The sequence below is a fragment of the Budorcas taxicolor genome, chromosome 11 (genome assembly GCF_023091745.1).
Source record: "Budorcas taxicolor isolate Tak-1 chromosome 11, Takin1.1, whole genome shotgun sequence".
Taxonomy (NCBI): Eukaryota; Metazoa; Chordata; class Mammalia; order Artiodactyla; family Bovidae; genus Budorcas; species Budorcas taxicolor.
The window spans coordinates 32,876,248-32,894,477 of record NC_068920.1 but is presented as its reverse complement, the minus strand read 5'-3'; the positions used below and the strand labels follow the sequence as shown (position 1 = coordinate 32,894,477).

At 52.0% G+C, this 18,230-nt stretch overlaps 3 protein-coding genes across 6 annotated transcripts; 1 reads left to right on the top strand and 2 right to left on the bottom strand.

The window, feature by feature from the left end:
• Nucleotides 1-8,264: 8,264 nt before the first annotated feature.
• Nucleotides 8,265-9,280, bottom strand: LOC128056830 (lymphocyte antigen 6 complex locus protein G5b-like). Of its 2 annotated transcripts, XM_052649638.1 has the most exons (3): nucleotides 9,220-9,280; nucleotides 8,959-9,087; nucleotides 8,265-8,668 (listed from the first exon to the last, which is right to left on the bottom strand). In XM_052649638.1, exons 1-3 carry the CDS (start codon nucleotides 9,278-9,280, stop codon nucleotides 8,265-8,267), a joined length of 594 nt encoding a protein of 197 aa, XP_052505598.1. The 2 variants fall into 2 exon arrangements, with proteins under 2 accessions (XP_052505598.1, XP_052505597.1); XM_052649637.1 differs by having other exon boundaries at nucleotides 8,959-9,280.
• An 824-nt stretch (nucleotides 9,281-10,104) lies between these two features.
• CSNK2B (casein kinase 2 beta) lies at nucleotides 10,105-13,881 on the bottom strand. The gene is made up of 7 exons (XM_052648844.1): nucleotides 13,751-13,881; nucleotides 13,070-13,152; nucleotides 12,265-12,367; nucleotides 11,641-11,756; nucleotides 11,118-11,193; nucleotides 10,792-10,981; nucleotides 10,105-10,335 (listed from the first exon to the last, which is right to left on the bottom strand). Exons 2-7 carry the CDS (start codon nucleotides 13,139-13,141, stop codon nucleotides 10,245-10,247), a joined length of 648 nt encoding a protein of 215 aa, XP_052504804.1. The 5' UTR covers nucleotides 13,142-13,152; nucleotides 13,751-13,881; the 3' UTR covers nucleotides 10,105-10,244.
• Nucleotides 13,882-14,111: 230 nt separating this feature from the next.
• Nucleotides 14,112-17,272, top strand: GPANK1 (G-patch domain and ankyrin repeats 1). Of its 3 annotated transcripts, none has more exons than XM_052648425.1 (4): nucleotides 14,112-14,414; nucleotides 15,000-15,165; nucleotides 15,395-16,081; nucleotides 16,648-17,272. In XM_052648425.1, the coding sequence occupies exons 3-4, from the start codon at nucleotides 15,477-15,479 to the stop codon at nucleotides 17,090-17,092; spliced, it is 1,050 nt and encodes a 349-aa protein (XP_052504385.1). In that variant the 5' UTR covers nucleotides 14,112-14,414; nucleotides 15,000-15,165; nucleotides 15,395-15,476; the 3' UTR covers nucleotides 17,093-17,272. The 3 variants fall into 3 exon arrangements, with proteins under 3 accessions (XP_052504385.1, XP_052504384.1, XP_052504386.1); XM_052648424.1 differs by having other exon boundaries at nucleotides 14,949-15,165; XM_052648426.1 differs by lacking the exon at nucleotides 15,000-15,165.
• Nucleotides 17,273-18,230: the final 958 nt, after the last annotated feature.

The window sequence follows — 18,230 nt, the reverse complement described above, 5'->3', positions numbered from 1 at the left end:
TGACAAGGCTTACAGCAGCTGTGTTTTCAGAACCACCTGCCCCCCCACCCCAGGGCGGGACCAGCTCCCCATCCACTCTTCACCCTATTTATTAGGGTTCTAGCAGTCTTTCAGAAGACCAGCTGAGATGCAGACACCACTCCTGCTGGGGCTCTGGCTCTTGCTGTAGCAGGCACTAATCGAGGCCTGGACACCCAGGCATCCCAGAGTTGCTGAGCAAACTGGGAGAGGGGATGGTGGCTGGGAAAAAGGAGAGCTAGCAAATGGACAGGAAAGACGGGAAGAAAGGATGGCCCCTAGGCTGAATCCTTTATCTTACCCTGTCTCATTGGCCCAGACTCCACTAGCTGCTCCCAGTGTGAGGGGCTGCACTCCCGCTCAGTTGTGTATTTGGGTTGATGGTTTGCTCTGTATCCCGGGGAGGGGATGTGTTTCCTGCACTGTCACGAATGAGGGCCCCGAGGGTGTAAGGCTCCAGAGAGTGGGGAGTCCAGGGGTCGGGGATAGCCAGGTCTCCATCCATCCATCCAATTAGCAAGCCTTTCCAGCCCCCTCAGGAACCCAGTCATTCATTTTTTCCCTTCATTTCTATCCGGATCAAAGATGCCCTTACTAGTTCGTTTCTAGACCGCGGTGTCGCGGCCACTCCCTAACAGAACCTGGCTTTCGCTGGGCCCAATCATCTACAGCTCCTCCCCTTGTTCACCCCGATTTATTGTCCTCTAATTGCAGCATTCTGTCCTAAGGCCCGATCTGCTTTGTTTGGTAATTCGGTTGCTTACCCTCAGATACCGCTTGTCCCGGGGGAGGGCCCCTCAGCGTGGATTTCTTGAGCTGCTGCGGTCACCAAGGCGACTATCGCAACGCCCCGCCTCTTCACCCGGGGAAAGCCTCCGAAGGGCCCGTCACCGTGACAACGAACTCTGGAGGCTCTGCGCGCGCAGGAGCCGCGCCCAGTCTCGTGGACGGGGAGGAGCAAAACGAACCCAGAGCAGGATCAATGCGCCTCAGGCCACGACCCCTGAAGAAGGCCCTGTCCAGACCCTCTGCGCCCACGGTCGCTTAACTTCACCGCAAGTCTTCCTGGACCTCTCAGGGCGACCCCTTCAGGGAGTCCAACCTCAGCCCCCCTAATGCCTTCTCGTTGCGCTTTTATTTAAGAGAGGGAGTCAAAGAGTGCTGTACAATTCCCTTCTGCCTCCCCTTTGCCTTTTTTGCTTCGAAAACAGCCCCCGCTGTCTGATTCTTTTTGTCACTCATTCAACATTTATATCGGTGCCAAGTGCTCCTCCCCAGTTCGCCATTACTCTAACTTTTCCCTAAAATAATTCTATTTTTATCGTGCCAAGGCTCTTAGGTGAAGGCAGTGGTGTGTGTTTTTCTCTCGTATTTTTTCTTTCGCGTCTGCCTTTCTTGGTGTGTCTCCATCCTTTCGTCCTAGCTTCCTCATCAGCACCCCAAGACCAGATGATTCTTGAATAATGTGGCACCACAACAGGGAATCCTCGGGCTGGGCCCGGCCCCAAACCTTCAGACCAGAAGCTGGTGAAGGTGGAGTGTTTCTGGAAGCCTAGGACTTTCCGTAGCCCATCCGACCCTTAAAGCTAAAAACCTGAGTCTCTCACAGAGACTGATCTGGCCAGATTCCGACGGAGCAGGCGAGGTGGGCCCAGGAGACCCCCCAGCGGAGGAAGGGAGGAAGCGTATGGGGCACCTGGAGCAGCATCCGGGTGTGGGAGGGATGTTGGCACCAAAGTGCCACCTTCCGGGGAAGCCGCATAGTACTTTAGGTGATCCGCCAGGGCAGGTTTCCCTGGTGGCTCCGGCGGTAAAGAATTCGCCTGCAGTGCACTAAGACCTGGGTTCGATCCCTGGGTTGGGAAGATCCCCTGGAGGAGGGCATGGCAACCCACTTCAATATTCTTGCTTGGAGAATCCCCATAGACAGAGGAGCCTGGGAGTCGGACACGACTGAGCGACTAAGTACACACACACACACACACACACACACACACACACACACTCACACCCCTGAGCGACTAAGTACACACGCACACACACACACACACACACACCCTCAGGGCAGGATGCCTGGGTCCCTACGAAGGCGCGACCTTCTCAGGTTTCTCTCCAGCCGCCTGGCCAAGAGCTGAGCTTGGGCTGGGGGCCGCCCTCGCGTCTTCCCAAAAGCTCTGAGGTGCAGCCAGGCACGGATAGCGAGCTCACAGCTCCAGAGCCGGTGGGCACCGGAGATCGACCCACTGACCTGCGGTTGAGCTGAGGCGGGAGCGGAAAAGCAGGCGGTGCGGGGGCGTGGGGGGGGGGGGGGCGGGTGTATGGAAAGGCTCTGGTTTTCTGGAACCCCTACTGGACTGAGTAGGGTCACTCACGACTCAGGTGTCCTCGCTTTTAGATTTCTGACACGTCTTCCCCATCGTGAAAAATGGTATCACAGTCATCCCCTTTTGCAAGCCTATTCCCCCTTCCTCACCTCACATTCAGTCTAAGTCCAAATCTGTCTGGTCTACCCTCTAAAATGCTGCTCAGGGTCATTCACTTGTCGGCTTCCCTCTCTTCTGCTAGACCAGGCCGCCATCTTGTGACTGGACTCAGGAATAGCTTCCTAACTGGTTTCCCTGCCTCAGAAATCTTTTACAAACAGAAATGTGATCTTGCACTCTTCTGCTGAAATCTCTTTGTCAGTGGTTTACTGCCCAAGTTCCCCCAGAAACACTCTTCCCCTTCCCCCCTCATTGTTGACTTGTCTCCCACTCTAGATTGTGCTCTGTGAGGGTAGGGACTTGGTGCAGTATTGTATCCCCAATACCTGATGCAGTGATCTAACGAATGTCTGTTGAATTAATATGAAAGAAGGTTCCCCTCTCCTTCCCCGATTCTCCCCATCCTTGTTTCCAAACCAGGATGTTAGGGCCGTGGGTGAGGACACTCTGTCCCTTGGCTGTAGATTCTAGCATTGATTTCCACTCCAAATGGATGTTGCCTCCCCCCTTCCTCTTTGCCCACTTCTCTTTGGCCAATATAAGGCCAAACTGGAGGCTGGTGGGCAGTCATGTATGTTATGGAAGGCCATGCAGGTAGCCAGAATCAAATCTTGTACATAGTCCTCTTAATAGTGCTGGTCACGATGAGCTTGGTGTTTGGTAAGTGGTTCAATGGGGTCAGAAGGGTTTCCTAACCTGCCGGATACAGAAACCCTGATACCAAGTATCTGCATACATGTACCAAGAATATTCAGGTAAAACCAGGCAGGAGGAAAGATGGGATGGGTGGGCTTGGTGGGATAATGCTCGGGGACTGATAACAGACTGATATTCGCTCTGAGGGAGATTTCTGGTGACTATCCCAAGGCTGTCCTCACTCAACGGCAATAACCTGAATGGAGATACTAAGGGGAATCTCTTCGAATCTGAGGGCAATACAGAATGGGGAGGGTTGGGGGAACGTGCCAGATGACAGCCTCAGGATACACAGCATAGAACAAGGCTAAGTTCAGCCTGATAACTCCACTTGGCTGCAAAGCACCATCTACACAGAAACCAGATCCAAAGTGTTTGCTCAGCATCTGCCTCATACCAAGTGCTCTGCTGAGTCTGAAAGCGGGTTTTGGGGGCTCAATAACATGTGATCTGCGCCCAGGACCAGAGGAGGAGGGAAATGAATATGGTGTAGTTGGGGAGGGCTTTGGTGGACAACGTTTCATGAGTCTGTTCAGTGAAAGGACAATCAAACAAAGAATGTGGCCCTGGGCTGAAGTCTCTTGGCTACAGAAAGGAGAAATTCTTCCTGTCCTGTGATGATACACTCTGAGGTTTTCACACTCTGAACATTACAGATTAAGAAAGCATATTCAAAAGAGAATCTGGGGGTTGGGTGAGGGACAGTGAAACCAAGTCACAGAGGAAGCACTGTCTTAACAGGGCTGCCAAAAGTTGGAATGAACTGCCTTGGCCTAACCTTTAAATTTAGAGGTTTGTAGAGTGCTAAGCATGTTAGCCCCTCAAATGCATGTTAAATGAATGAGTTCCTCATTTCAGGAGGTATGAGAGTAGAGAGTGGAAATTTTTTCATGAGAACTAAAGCTTCTGATGTTAGATTAAGCCTGATGGTTTTCAAGAATTAGTCATTTTATGGTTTTCTGAGTAGGGAGGTAGGAGGGAACAATGGGGTCGATCAGTCTGGGAATTAGGTGGGTTTGGGGTCAGTGTTTCTCTGTGTTCCAGGTCAGTCTGAGATATATGATCAAGAACCCATTAAACAGAAATATTTCAACAAATACCTAAGCTGCTATCGATGCCTCTTTGAGACCAAGGAGTTGGGATGCCTTCTGGGATCTGACACCTGCCTTGTCCCAAAGGGCAGCAGTTGCATGACTCTGATCATAAAGAACAGTAAGCTGCCTCTTCCTTTCATCTTGGGTCCAGTCCATTCCTGAACCGAGTCTCTACCAGCCTTCTAAGCTGCACCCCAACTGGTTCCCACAACTCTAAGACACTGTTCTATCACTCCCTCTCTCTCTCCTTTCCTTTAGAGCTACTCCACATCGCTACTTCCATTCCTCTTCCCTTCTTGGCTCACCCTCCTTATAACACCCAGCCTCGCAGGCCTGGAGTTCACCAGATCCACTGGCCTTTCCTCGGGCTGCCTTCTCCCCGTCTGTCAGCGGTAGTTCCTGCCAGCACCATTCTTCTGCTACATCTTCCATTGCGTCTTCTCAGCCTCCTTCACTGAGTCTTGCCTTTTTCTTCTGGAGCCTTAACAGCTCATGTTCACCAGAGTTTGGTCTTTTGCTGTCCTCCTCTTTACCTTCCCAGAGGAATTAAAAAAAAAACACATTTATTTATTTAAGGTGCACCAGGTCTTAGTTGCTTCATGGGATCCTAGTTGCTTCATTGGATCTTAGTTGCTTAGTGGGATCTTTCGGTTGCAGCATGCAGGATCTAGTTCCCTGACCAGGGATCAAACCTGGGCCCCTGCATTAAGATCTCAGAGTCCTGGCCACTGGACCACCAGGGAAGTCCCTGTCACTGTTTTGAATGGCTCTTTCCCACCAACCTTCCATGGGAAACTTCCCCAGAGCTCATGGCTGGTGACTCCCTGGCATTCCCTGACCCTGTCCAGTTTCAGGGATCTGCCTTTCTGGGGTCCAGGCTGGGGTAGGGCGTCAGTGATGGTCAGTCTCTGTGGCATGAGGGGATGGGAGGGCTCAGGGCTTTGCCTGGGACCTCCATGTCACTGATTGCTGCTGTCCATCCCCAGACAGTGGTTTTGAGACCATGGTGAGTGACTGCCGCAGCAAGGAACAGATGAGTGACTGCTCATACACCCGCGCCTCTCCAGTGTTTGGCTTCTGGATATTCTCTCGATGCTGCTTCCAGAATTTCTGCAATAACCCTCAGAAGAGAATCCTGTATGTTCCTTAGAACTTCTGTAGAGACCTCAGGAGTACAATCCTGCCAATTTCCAGCTGCCCTCCTGATTTCCACCTGGGGACAGTCGGCACACTGTCCACCCTCCCCCGAGCAGCCCTCCCTGCCACCCTCAGCGGCAGGTACTAGATCCCAGCCCCATCTGCCTCTTGATTGATGCCGCTCAACACCCCTCAATTTCCACTCTGCCCCTTCCCACTTCTCTGCAGAATTCTCTGCAGTTTTCCTTCAAGTCCTCTGACATTGTTCCTCCTGTCTGCTCCCACCTCAAGGATACCCCTTTGCCCTGCTTCATTTCTTTTCCCACGACAGTCCTCTCACCCCAAGTCCCCAGCTGTTGCTCCCAAATAAATAGATGTACAAACTGTTTGGTTTGCATCTCTCTTCTGGTGGATATGGAGGTTGAGGGATGTAGTACTACCTGACTATTCCATTATGAGAGCAGGTAAAGGGCTCCCCAACCTGCGGAGCTCGGCTCCTGCTTTGCCCTGCTGCGTCTGACTCAAGAGGAACTGGAAGCCCTCCTGTGGCTAAAACCGGAAGGGTAGTGGATGTTCTCAGAAATGCTGTCAGACCCAGAGCTGGGTGGGGACTGGCCAGGAGGTCCATGGGGGTATGCTGGTGGGAGTGGAGCTGTGAAAGAACCAGTCCCAGGGAGGAGAGGGTAGGGAAGGAATTCTGTGGAGAGATGCTAAGGCCTAGTGTCCTCTCTAATCCCAGGCTAATTTCGTTTTTCAAGGATCACGGTAACTCACCTCAATTTCGGGCCTTGGGCTTCTCAGCCTCTAAGGCTGCCTTCCAGTTTGACTTGCTAGAGCTGTACAGACCTGGGCCTTTGACTTATACTGAAGTCAGAGGTCATGGGGGAAAAGATGCAGGCAAAAGAGGAACATAGTGGCTTGTACCTCTTTACCTCCAACTGCTTCCTGATCTAGAAACAAACATTGGTTTCTCCCACCAGCGCATAGGCAGTCACAGGGGCCACAGAAATCCAAGTGCAAAATGTTGTATAGGTAAGAGTATATCCTGTGTGATGTCACTTTTACCAAGAACACGATGAAATTCAGGACAGTAGCTACTCCTGAGGGTTGGGACAGGGGAGGTTCTAAGAGGGGGCCCGAAGGCAGCTTTAGGTGCTGATAAAGGCCTTTATGCTAACTTGGCGAGTGGTATAACACAGGTGAGTAAGTTCACAAAAACCCATCTAAAAGTGTGCAAACATCTCTATGGCCAAAATGGTTTAAAACTAAATAGGGCAAAACCAGTGTGCTTTGTCTCTAAGGCCTATCTGTTTTTGAGCCCGTAACTTCTTTTGAGCCCATAACTTCTATTTGTGTGCACACACTGATACACATTCTCTCAATCCTGACACACTATCTCCACTTTAGAGGTGACCATAGTGAGGCTGAGACTGTCTTACCCAGGTGACAGAGGAGCTGGGGTTGGGCCTCCCAGCCACAGGGGTGCACTACTTTTCAGAACGTTTCATAATTCTGGTACTGGGTTACCAGATTCAGAGGGGTGGATACCTGGCTGTACTCATCTGCGTGTCCTGGTGCTTCTTAATACCAGGCCTGGCTCAGAGCGGTGTGTCCAGTGTGTACTGAATGCATGGGGAAGGCTTGAGTTATGAAAATTCATTATTGCTTTCTGCATGCTTGCAGTTCTTCAAATTAAAATCGAAGGGCCTGCCTTTGCAGCCCTACCTGCGTACTCTGTACTCCCTCACCTCTTTCACCTAGACTTCCCACACAGCCGGTCCTGGCTGCCAGGACCCTGGAAAGAACGCAGGTGCCTCAGCTCCAGGTGACTCTGAGACGCAGACCTGTTGTGTTTGCCCTTGTGTTTTTGTGGTGGTGTTTTCCTTCCTCTTGTGGAAAAACCTGACATCACCTGTGAACTTCCTAGATTTTGGAGGGTATGTTTAAGGCTGGAAAGATTCATAATCTTCATACTTTGATCTCCAGCCGAGCAGAGGGGGTGGGATGGATGTGGGCTGTTTGAGGCAGGCCATTGAGGAAGCCACAAGACCAAGTGTAGTGGGCAGGGCTCTGCAATGCTGTTTGAACCCCACGCCCAGTTACCTTTAACTTGTCTACACCTGCCCACACCTGACCCTGCCCCCATCAAAAACGTGACAAGGACTCTGGCCAGTTTGTTTATTGTGGAGGAGGACTAGGGAGTGCAGAACAAGGGACAGACCCCCTCCTCTCCCTGGGAATCTGTGCAAGTGGGTGTCATGGCTCAGGGATGTGAAGCGGAGCTGAGGAAGCCAGAGACTGGGAAAAGAGATGCGAGCAGGCAGCTGACCAGGCAGGAGCATGGGGGGTAGACAGTGAAGGAGGGGCGCCACAGTGCTCAGTCAGGAAACCTGCACGAAGTCCAGCTCTCACCCTTTCTGATGCAAGCTCAGTCTGGCACAGACTGAACTAGCTAGGTATAGGAGAGTGGAAACAGCCAGACTGAGAGAGATCAGGAAGATGGGGGGTGGGGTGGGGGTGATGGGACATTCAGTTAACAGGACAGTGTTGAGAAAACCATTGTGCCTTTACCCAGGTCAGCCTAGGCAGAATCCGCATTTGAGATTATATTCTAGGTGGTCGAAGGGCTCTGGGTACACTGCCAACTGCTTTTTTGGGGGAGGAGACGAGACCAAAACCATACGGACACCGGAAGACAAAGGAAAGGCAAAAGAAAGGAAGACTGAGAACTTACAGACCCAAGAGTGGGAGTGTTCTGAGAAGACAATGCATTATGCTGGGGTGCCAGGAGTGAGACACTAGACCAGAGAGAAATCTATCTGCGCAGGGAAAGATGTCAGGGACCAGCCCAGGGAAGAGTCAAAAGTCCAGAACTGTTGAGGAACAGGTATATGCTGCGCAGGTCAGCAATGGACAAACTCAGATTCACGGGTGGGCCAGCCAGGGGGTCCAGGCCTTCAGAAGGCTCCTCCCCAGCAGGGAAGCTGGGCAGGGGCAGTGACAGGTTCAGGGTTTGGTAGAACCACAGGATCTGGGACTGAGACAGGGGCAGAGCCAGGGACCTGTCAGGGGGCTCAGGCAAGGCACTCTGGAGCTGGGGACTGTACCAGGAGTTGCAGTAGTCATACTGGCAGCACTGGGCCGAGTACCAGTACTCTGAGATGTAGGTGGGGAGGTTTTCTTGGCAGCGGTAGGAATTGTGTTGTCCACAGCCTCGGATTAAGAAGCGAGCTTTGTTCTCTGGAGAAGAAGGGACAACTAATAACCCTTGCTGCCTCCCACAGTCACCAAAACTGGTACCCCTTTCACAGACCTGCCCATCCCTCACCTAGACCCAATTTCCTTTCCAGACTCCTGCAGAAGAGGCCAGAAGAAATTAGCTTAATCGGCTCCCCAGAACTCCAGACCCCTCCCCTATCAGAAATCTCCATCTCCTTAGACCTCAGGCCCCAAGCAGCCCTCATTTACAAGAGGAGACAACGCGATAGGCTGTCCTGCCAGTGGCCCCTTCCCTGCCTGACTCAACTCACCATAGTTGATGCTGATCACCATGCACGGGGATGAGCTGCTGATAGTGCACTTCTCTGAGCCTGAAATACATCCTACAGCAGGATTTTCTAAGAGGCAGAGGTGGCAGGTCCGGACTTCAGAAACAGGAGCTGGGGAAGCGGAAGACACGGATGGTGGTGTTGGCCCACTCCAAGTTCCCTGCCTTGCAACATCCCGCTCATCCACCGCCACCCTCTCCCTGTACTCAGCCACCCCTCCTGCCCTGCCCCTGCTCCACTTACCCTTTCCCACCGTGAAGCCCACCATGATCAGTGCACCTATAAGCATGTGGGCCTTCATCATGGACTTCTGGGGAGAGGGGCATTCCCTGAGGGGTGCCTAGAAACCCCGTGACCACACTCCTTGAGCCTGAACTGCAGGGTGGTTTTGACAGGTAGTCTGGGCAGGAGCTGCTGTAGGTACAAAGCTATACTCCTCCCTGGGGCAGGAAGCAATTAGCTTGGCAGGAGAACATGTCCTCACCCACCTGGTCTGGTTCCTGAATGTGGGAGCGGCAGCCCAGACAGGTGCAATATCTGGGCCCCAATCCAGCAGTCTACTTTTGTCCTGAGTGTCCCTCAAAGATCTGTTCCTGCCCCTCCAGGGTCCATGGATTAGTTTCATTCTCTGGTACCATCTGCCATCCTCCCTACACAACAGGGCCAGTCCCTATTGTTCTGGGAGAAACTTTAACCAGGAACCCAGTGACCTTCATCCTTCTGAGATGAGCATGTCTCAGCTTCCCCAGGAGGGGGCACACAGACACAAAACAGCAATTCTGGACCTTGAACCTCTTCTCCCCACCCCTTACAGTTCAGTTTATTTTGGGACCACTTTCTTTATAAAACTCAAAGTGATGTTGATTACATCCCCTAAACAGCCAACTGCAGGTAGCACAAAAAGAGCAAATATTTCTCCAGTCTTTGAAATCCGATTTCTGTCTTTGCCTCGTGATCTCCGTACATCCCTACACCCAGTCCTAAAAACATCACCAAAATCTATGTGCTGGTACAAATCTGTGCTGGTTTTCCACTTGAAGAGAGTGGGCTGGGCCAGGAGGGCTCCTGGGGCCCAGCATACCATTACCCGTGCTTCCCCAACCCCAAACACCAGCCAATCAGCCCATGGCCTTTTCTTCCACTTTATTTCATATTCCCACCACAATAATGACTCCTTTAATTTAAACTAAAAACCATAGAGGGTTCCTGAAATTGTGGCAGCAAAGGAATGAAAGTGTCAAAGACCGAGGGACAGGTGGGGTGGGGAATCAGCGAATCGTCTTCACTGGGCTCTTGAAGTTGCTGGCGGCTTGGAGCTGCAGCTGGTAGGCCATTGGATGGATCTTGAAACCGTAAAGCCTGGGTTGGGGCAGAGGTGAGAGAGGAAGCACAGTGAGCCCCATCCTGGCCTGCCAGTGCCCTGCATTCCCCCCTACCCCAGTTTCTTCATGGGCCTGCTCAGTACTTCAAGGCAGTGGTTCCCCAACTTCTCCCTTTAAGAATATTTGGAAATGTATTTTAAATATCTATTAAAACTCAAATTCAAAGCTACAAATATGTGTCTGTACATATATACATGAGTATATACACGGCAGTACTTGTTTTAATATAAAAGCTGAACTTTCTTTTTCTACACCAGAGCAAAAATGATACTGCAGGAAGATCACACACTTCAACCGTGGCTCTGAGAATTTCCTAGCAGAAAGTTGAGCACACAAAACGGCAACAAGGCTAGCTACTGCCTCATCCTCCCTTCTTTCTGGGGGATCCCAAGCACTTCTTTTGACCCTTGGTGACTCTGTCCCTGCTCCCCACCTGGGCACAAACTGGTTGGCGGGCCTCTTGGGCCGGTACTCGGGGTGCACCATGAAGAGCATGTGAGGGAAACCGGTGCCGAAGTAGGCGCCATCCGTGTGGTGGTGCCTCGATGACTTGGGTGTGTACACGTCCATGCACTTGGGGCAGTAGAGCTTCACCATGGCCTCACCTGGGATGTCTGAAAGGCCTGGGAGACAGCCAGACTCAGCAGGCCAGGTTACCCAAGCCTGCCCAACCTCCCTCCTGGACTCAGGCCCCAACCTGCTGAGCCCCAACTCCATCCCAGCCTGCCATGGCCCTCCTTTCCCTTTCCCAACACTCACCGATGGGAAGCATTGGCTGGTTCTCACAGTACACACGGGGACAGTATCCAAAGTCTCCCTGCTGGTACTTTTCCAACTGATGTGAATGAAATTGAAGGAGTTGGTGGGTAGGTATGAAGAAAAGAGGCAACCCCCTCCTCAGCCCAATCCACATCACTGTGTCCCCAACTCCTTCTGCCTCTTAATGTCCAGAGACCCCTTCTTTGGCTCAGATGGGCCTTCAGACTCCCCTGCTTCCTTTCATCCAGTCAGGCAGTCTGAAGATCATCAGACATTCACTGCTTATTCCCTGAGGAAGAGGCAGTCTACAACTTTCTGCTCTAGGTCACATCTCCCTCCCCTAAAACACTCCCTTCACCTCAACCCTCAATCAGGTCTTAACCCCTAGGCCCAGATTCTGGGGTTCTTTCCTCTCTTCTCAGCTAGATTCCATGACAAGGCTGAAACGAGTGACTTCTTGCTGAAGGAAACTCTGCTTCCCTGTTGCCTCTGAAGGAACCGAGTGGGAGTAGAGAGGCCTCACCATCTGGGCGATGCCACGGTTGGTGAGGATATAGCGGGCGTGGATCAATCCATAGAGCATTTCGGCTGCTTGCTCAATCAGGTCACTCTGGTTGGGGTTGTCTTCCAGCTCCTCATCTGAAACATGGCACCAGCCAAATGCAACCACTTGCCTTACAACTTTTTAAGGTGCCCTGCCCACTCCCGGGGGCTGCTGGCTCTTCAGCCCAGCACCCAACTTGGAGCCTCACCCCACCCACAGCCTGGGCCTCTGCCCCTTCCACCAACCCAAGGGTTTCTTTCCATCCCTCTCAGCCTCTGCTTCCTTCTCTTCTTTAACAAATAAATGCAAAGATGTCAACACGGAAGATAAAACTCTAACCTGGAAGGGGCAAGGGAGAAGATAACACCCATGGAGAAACTAGCATTTTCGATAAGTGCTAAGTTATAGGATCAGAGTATGAGAACAAGTGTAGAAGTCACAAAATTAGGCAAGAGTGAGGTATGGAATAAAAATGAAGTAAAGGATTTGGGGTTAAAAGGGTTAGAGAACCAAAAGGAAATTTAGAAATTCATGAAGCAGATAAACAGGGTGTGAATAGGAAAAAAACAGCATACACACAAAACAACCCTGAGGGTGTCTCACCAGGCTCCAGGTCCAAGATCATGTCTAAAGCTTGTCGATAGTGAGGCACCTGTTCATTGAGTCCAGTGAGATTGAATTTGTCCTGGATATAGTCTTCATCCACCTGTCAGGACGTGAAGTCAAAAGGAAACCCAAAGCAGAATCCTCAGCTTTGACCTGGGCAGGGTGCTCTAACTCGTGCCTTATCTTCAACACAACTGCTTCATTCCCTTTGTTCCGCACTCCCAACTCAGCAGAAGTACTTGAACCTCTCTCCCTAGTTCGTGTATACTGCCCACCCAGAAGAGGTCTGGCTTTTTTCTCCTAAACATAAGCAATCCCCTCCTTACAGAGGCAGTCCTTTCAAGATCCCTGTCCTGATTCCTGTTCCTAGCTCTAGGAATCAGTTTTTGCCTCAGAGGGGCAGCTGGCTCTCTGAGGAAGGTGGGGGCTGAACAGCTTGGATTCTGAAGTCAGTTACACTCCCTTATGTTAACACACAGCCATGCTATAAAACATTTTAACGTGAAGTGTTTTAATTCTCCTAACAGCTACCAGAAATATGTACTATCAGTACTTCCCTGGTAAAAAAAAACAAAAACACGGGTTGACACGTCCAACGTTAGGCCGTTGAAGGGTGGCAGGGTTGACTTGGGGTCTCAGTCTTGACCCTTCACCACAAGTTAGAGAGCGCTACTAAGGGGACTCCTCCTTGACAAGAGTTTTTACTTAAGTATGTAAGAGAAGCGTGTGGAAGCTTTATGTGCAGGAGATTATGTGGCCAGATTACATGTGGAGGTGGATGGTAGGGTTGAGGAGAACTCACCTCACAGAAAAATTCATTGCCACGGAGCCCACAGAACCAGGAAATCCAGGACACCTCCTCTGAGCTGCTCATCTTCACGTCGGCTAGAGACAGAAGAGTATAAGCCTAAGCTCTCCCTCCCAACCTCTGGTATCCTCACTCCTCCCACACTTTGCCCTCAAACCATGGAAGAATTTGAGGCTACCCTTTTCTTAAAGAACCCGAGACTGGAGCACGTCTCTCTAGCTCCTCTTATTTACATTCCAGCCCCTTTTCACTGAGATTACATAGAGAAATTCTTCGGGGTCCACCAGCTGTGAGAAACCGACAGGTCTTGACCCCACTAGTCCTACCTCCATCCCTGACGCTCCTGAAAGCCAGGCCCCTCTCTCCTCCGTGTCAACTCCGGTAGGGCCGTGGCTCAAGCTCCCTACCCCCGCAGGTCTCTGGCCCCATTCTCAAGGGTTCCGAAGTTTATCCTTTCCAAGCGAGCTGGGCCCTCCTTTTCTCATGGCCTATAGGTGGTCGTCAGGTCCGTTTCATGGGAGTCCCGACATCCCGCCTCCACCCTTCGGGCCACCTCTCCTACCCTCGGTGCCGGACCGGGTCATTTCCTTTCCCACCCCCACATCAAGACGCGGAGACCCCATGTGCCGCGCCCAGGGACAGGGGACATGGCGCGGCGACGACCACCACACTCACCGACTGGACGGGGACTGGGACCGGGGGACGGGGAGGGGAAGGGGAGTTTCTGCTTCCAAAGACCGCGACGACGGCTACAACGCAGGCCGCGGACCCGACCGCGGCAGGCGAAGTGGGGTGGGGGGAGTGGAAACTGGGGAGGGTGGGGAAGAGGGCAACGCGCAAGTGCTTAGAGTTAGGAGCCGCGGTGCATGCCGGGAAATGGAGTCCTTGGAAAGAAGAAACTGACGAAACTAGGGAAAAGCGAACTACAAATCCCAGGATGACCCGCGCACGACCCTGGTGTCACGAGGCCCCGGGGGAGGGGTACGCTGGGGGCGGGGCTCAGCAGGGCACTGCGAGCCGCCACCGGAAGCGGAAACTTAGTACCGCGTTCTGGGCCAGGTAGCCTGGGAAATATAGTTGTGTGATTCCGGGGACTGCAGGGCCATGGAGGGGAGGGGATGGGCCGGGAGAGGAACTAGGCTGGCTGGTTGCTTCTTGCTTCTCCCATCAAACAGCGAGCCTCAGGCCTCGGCGAGACTTTGCTGCCCGGGGCATTGACCTCATCCCCAGCCAGCCAGCCCTCCTGGCCCTTATCGCCTTGCTCCTTGGAGTCAGCCCGCCAAGGAGACCCGCGACGGGGCCCATGTTTCATCCGGGGTTCGCGCAGCGGAGGCGGGAGGTGAGGCCGGGTTCCATGCTGAGGGTCTTGGGTAGGGTGTACTGGGATGAGCTGAGCGGTGTGAGAACCAGGACGGCCTCGTGGGCTAACCTGAGGTGGTGCCAGCCATTCTGCTGCTTGTCCCCTTGCACTTCTCCATTTCCTCTTAGGGCTTGAACGGGGCTGCTGTGGGCGCTAAGTGCGACCTTCGAACCCTGGTCAGAGTAATGGTGAGGGGCTGCGTGACGTTATTTCATTTCAGGGTTTCTGGGCATTCTCCGCCTCAGAGCCTTTTTTAACCCTGAGAGTGATTTCCCAGGTCCAGAAAATGAGCTCGGAGCGGGGGCCACGTTGAGGGAGGAGGCGAAGGGCATTGTGGGGGCGTTATGTAAAAACAGAACCCCAACCGACGGATCTTTCTCAGTCCTCGCGCTGCGCCGGCACGTGGTGCGTTGTGCTTCTGCTATGGAAACATTCCAGGGCGGGAAACAACCCGGCGCTTGCGCGCGCCTGCACCCTCAGGTGTTGTGTTGTGTTTTGTTTTTTTTTCCCCAGCCACGCATGCGTCTTTGTGCCCTGTGATTATTTGTCGACTCCTTTGCTTAGAGTAGCGCCATTTTGCAGTACGGAAGCTATAAAGCGACACAGACTGGAACCTCTTCCTGAAAGCTGCTTCCTGCTTCCGGAGACGTGTCGCGTTTGTTTTTGTTTGGGAAGAACTTACCCTGAAATAGGAAGATTTAAAGAGACAATTTGATTGTTTTTCTTAATGGTATGTTTTACGCTGTGATAAAGTTGTCTCAGAGAGGCTGGTATTGTTGGTGCGGATGGAGGTAGGGGCGGAGCGCACGGTCTGGGCAACTGTCTTACGGAGACTTCTTTCTTACCTTTACTGAGGGGCATTGTCTGTTACTGACCCTACAGGGTCCCAGGTTGTGGGGTCACTTTTGGGTTGGGAGGGGATTTTTGACGCTAAGGATACTTTTTGTTTATCTCATTAGGTGTCTGGAACTGGCTCTGGTCGCTGCAGGACCACCAGGGGCTTGGCTTCCTAGTCTCATTTTCCTAGATTTCCCAAAAGCCATGTCTGGGTCTTCCCTCATTAACTTTACCCCAGCCACTGATCCCAGTGATCTGTGGAAAGATGGGCAGCTGCAATCACAGCCTGAAGAGCTGGAGCCCATCCTGGATGGGGCTGCAGCCCGGGCTTTCTATGAAGCCTTGATTGAAGATGAGAGCGGCACCCCTGAAACCCAGAGAGCTCAGCCTGGGCCTGCCAGGAAGAGGAAGAAAAGAAGAATGACGAGGGAGACTGCAGCAGGAGCAGCAGGAGGACATGGACAAAGGAGATCCCTTGACGCAAAGGACAAGACGACCCAGCAGATACTGAGGGCAGCCCAGGAGGGGGACCTGGCAAAACTAAAAAGGCTGTTGGATCCCCGTGAGGCAGGGGGAGCTGGAGGGAATATCAATGCTCGGGATGCTTTCTGGTGGACCCCTCTGATGTGTGCTGCCCGAGCAGGCCAGGGGGCAGCTGTGCGCTATCTCCTGGGCCGTGGGGCTGCCTGGGTAGGGGTCTGTGAGCTGGGGGGCAGAGATGCTGCTCAGTTGGCTGAAGAAGCAGGTTTCCCTGAGGTGGCCCGCATGGTCAGAGAGAGCCCTGGAGAGACAAGGAGTCCAGAGAACCGGTGAGGGAAGCCTTATCTTTTAATATTATTTAAACTTTTAAATCTACTTTTGTTTTATTGAAGCATAGTTCAAGTATATAAATTACATATGTACAATATAGCAATTCAGGATTTTTTAAAGTGATATTCTGTTTATAGTCATTGTAAAATATCTGCTAAAGTTCTGTGTTGTACACACTCTCTGGGTTTAAATCCTGATTGTACTTCTTGGGCAAGCAACCTAGCGTCCATGTGGCTCAGTTTTCCTATCTAAGAAATTAGACTATACTTCTTATAGAGTTGTTAGGGTTAATTAAATGGGTTAATATACATAAAATACTAGAACAGTGCTTGTATTTAATAGCATAGTAAGCACTGTACAAATGTTAACTATAGTAATTATTATTTCCCACCCAAGAACCTTGTGAGGCCTTAACCATTCCTTCAGGTCCCCTGTTGCTAACTGGGGAGGAAAGACAATTTGTTTCTTGGCAGAGATACTGGAAGGACCTTGTCCCACCCTGCCACCCACCTCTGAGGCCTAAACCCTTGTGCTACCCTTAACCTTTCTCTTTTTTTCTCTCCAGGTCCCGATCCCCCTCCCCCCAGTACTGTGAGACTTGTGATGCCCACTTTCAAGACTCTAACCACTGTACATCCACTGCTCACCTGCTGTCGCTGTCCCGGGATCTCCGGCCCCCCATCCTACCACTTGGGGTCTCTACCTCCAGCCCAGGCTTCAAGCTGCTGCTGAGGGGGGGCTGGGAGCCTGGAATGGGGCTAGGACCCCGGGGTGAGGGCCGTGCCAACCCTATCCCCACTGTCCTCAAGAGGGACCAGGAGGGGTTAGGCTACAGACCAGCACCTCAGCCCCGAGTTACACATTTCCCAGCTCGGGATATACGGGCAGTGGCTGGGAGGGAGAGAGCCCCTAGGGTGACCACACTGAACCGCAGGGAGGAGAAAAGGCAGGAAGAGAAGGACAAGGCCTGGGAGCGGGATCTGCGGACATACATGAACCTCGAGTTCTGACTTGGGCAAGTTCTGACCTTGGTGTGTTGCTGAAGTCTGAACTTGGGCGCCGAACTTAGACACTTGGGCTTCTACTTCCTGATGTCTGCCCAGGTTCCACACCTTCTGGTTTTGATCAGTGGACTCTGCCTTCAGTAGAAAGAAGCCAAAAATTGAGAAATAAAATCAAGCTTTTCTCCCTCTTGGTGTTTTATTCACTTTTCTGGAAGCTGTTGCAGGGAAGCCAAACGAAACGGGACCACATGAAATTCTACCAGAACCAGAAGAGGCAGCTCCTCTACATGGCCTGATAGGGTTGCCTCTGGCAGTCTGGTTCACTTCTAGTCCCCAGGCACTGTCCTTAGTGCCCCCCCTATTTTTTCAACCCCTGAACCAGGAATTACCCGTCTCTATGCAAGTCTATGCAGAGCTTCACTGGTGGCTCAGATGGTAAAGAGTCTGCCAGCAATTCAGGAGACCCAGGCTTGATCCCTGGGTTGGAAGATCCCCTCAAGAAGGAAATGGCAACCCAGTCCAGTGTTCTAGCCTGGAGAACCCCATGGACAGAGAAGCCTGGTGGGCTACGTTCATGGGGTCGCAAAGAGTCAGGCATGATTGAGCGACTCACACTTTCATGCAAGTTTGACCTCCCACAGAAAGCACCCTCTGTCCACTCTAGCCAATTCAATCACTGATTTCACAAGTTTGTATACTAAGTGCTATGAATGGGAATGAGACAAGCCCAATCTTAAGGCTGCTCGCACCTGTAGGAGACACGATGTGATAAAAAGAATGCATGGTGATGGGGAAGTCAGGAAAGGCTCAGAAATGATCACGGGTGGCATCTTGCAGGAAGAGGGCAGTGTGATACGAAGACCAAAGATGTAGCCTGTAGGCTGTTAGCTGAGCTGGAACCAGAACTCTGGCCTCCCAAATCTACACTTTAAGCCAAGGTTCTTCATTTTGATACCCGAAAACTCCTAAGGGCAGGAAGCACATTCTGTTTGTCTACACTTGTCTTCCCCATACTTCCTCTCCTGCTCCTCCTGCCTCATACCAGGTGCCAGGCATATGAAGTGCCCACTGTTGTCAAATCCAAGAGGTAAACATCTGCACGGAGGAGCAAGGAAGGGCTACTCAAGCCCCAAGCCTCCTCAGC

What these genes read in the sequence shown, in the direction of transcription:
- LOC128056830 (XM_052649637.1), bottom strand. Translation starts at nt 9,280, where the DNA reads ATGATGAAGGCCCACATGCTTATAGGTGCACTGATCATGGTGGGCTTC. An exon ending in GGTGATCAGCATCAACTATG is followed by an intron (nt 8,669 to 8,958) that starts GTGAGTTGAGTC and finishes CTTCTTCTCCAG; the next exon opens with AGAACAAAGCTCGCTTCTTA.
- CSNK2B (XM_052648844.1), bottom strand. Translation starts at nt 13,141, where the DNA reads ATGAGCAGCTCAGAGGAGGTGTCCTGGATTTCCTGGTTCTGTGGGCTC. An exon ending in GCAATGAATTTTTCTGTGAG is followed by an intron (nt 12,368 to 13,069) that starts GTGAGTTCTCCT and finishes ACGTCCTGACAG; the next exon opens with GTGGATGAAGACTATATCCA. An exon ending in CCAGCCAATGCTTCCCATCG is followed by an intron (nt 10,982 to 11,117) that starts GTGAGTGTTGGG and finishes GCTGTCTCCCAG; the next exon opens with GCCTTTCAGACATCCCAGGT.
- GPANK1 (XM_052648426.1), top strand. Translation starts at nt 15,477, where the DNA reads ATGTCTGGGTCTTCCCTCATTAACTTTACCCCAGCCACTGATCCCAGT. An exon ending in ACAAGGAGTCCAGAGAACCG is followed by an intron (nt 16,082 to 16,647) that starts GTGAGGGAAGCC and finishes TTTTCTCTCCAG; the next exon opens with GTCCCGATCCCCCTCCCCCC.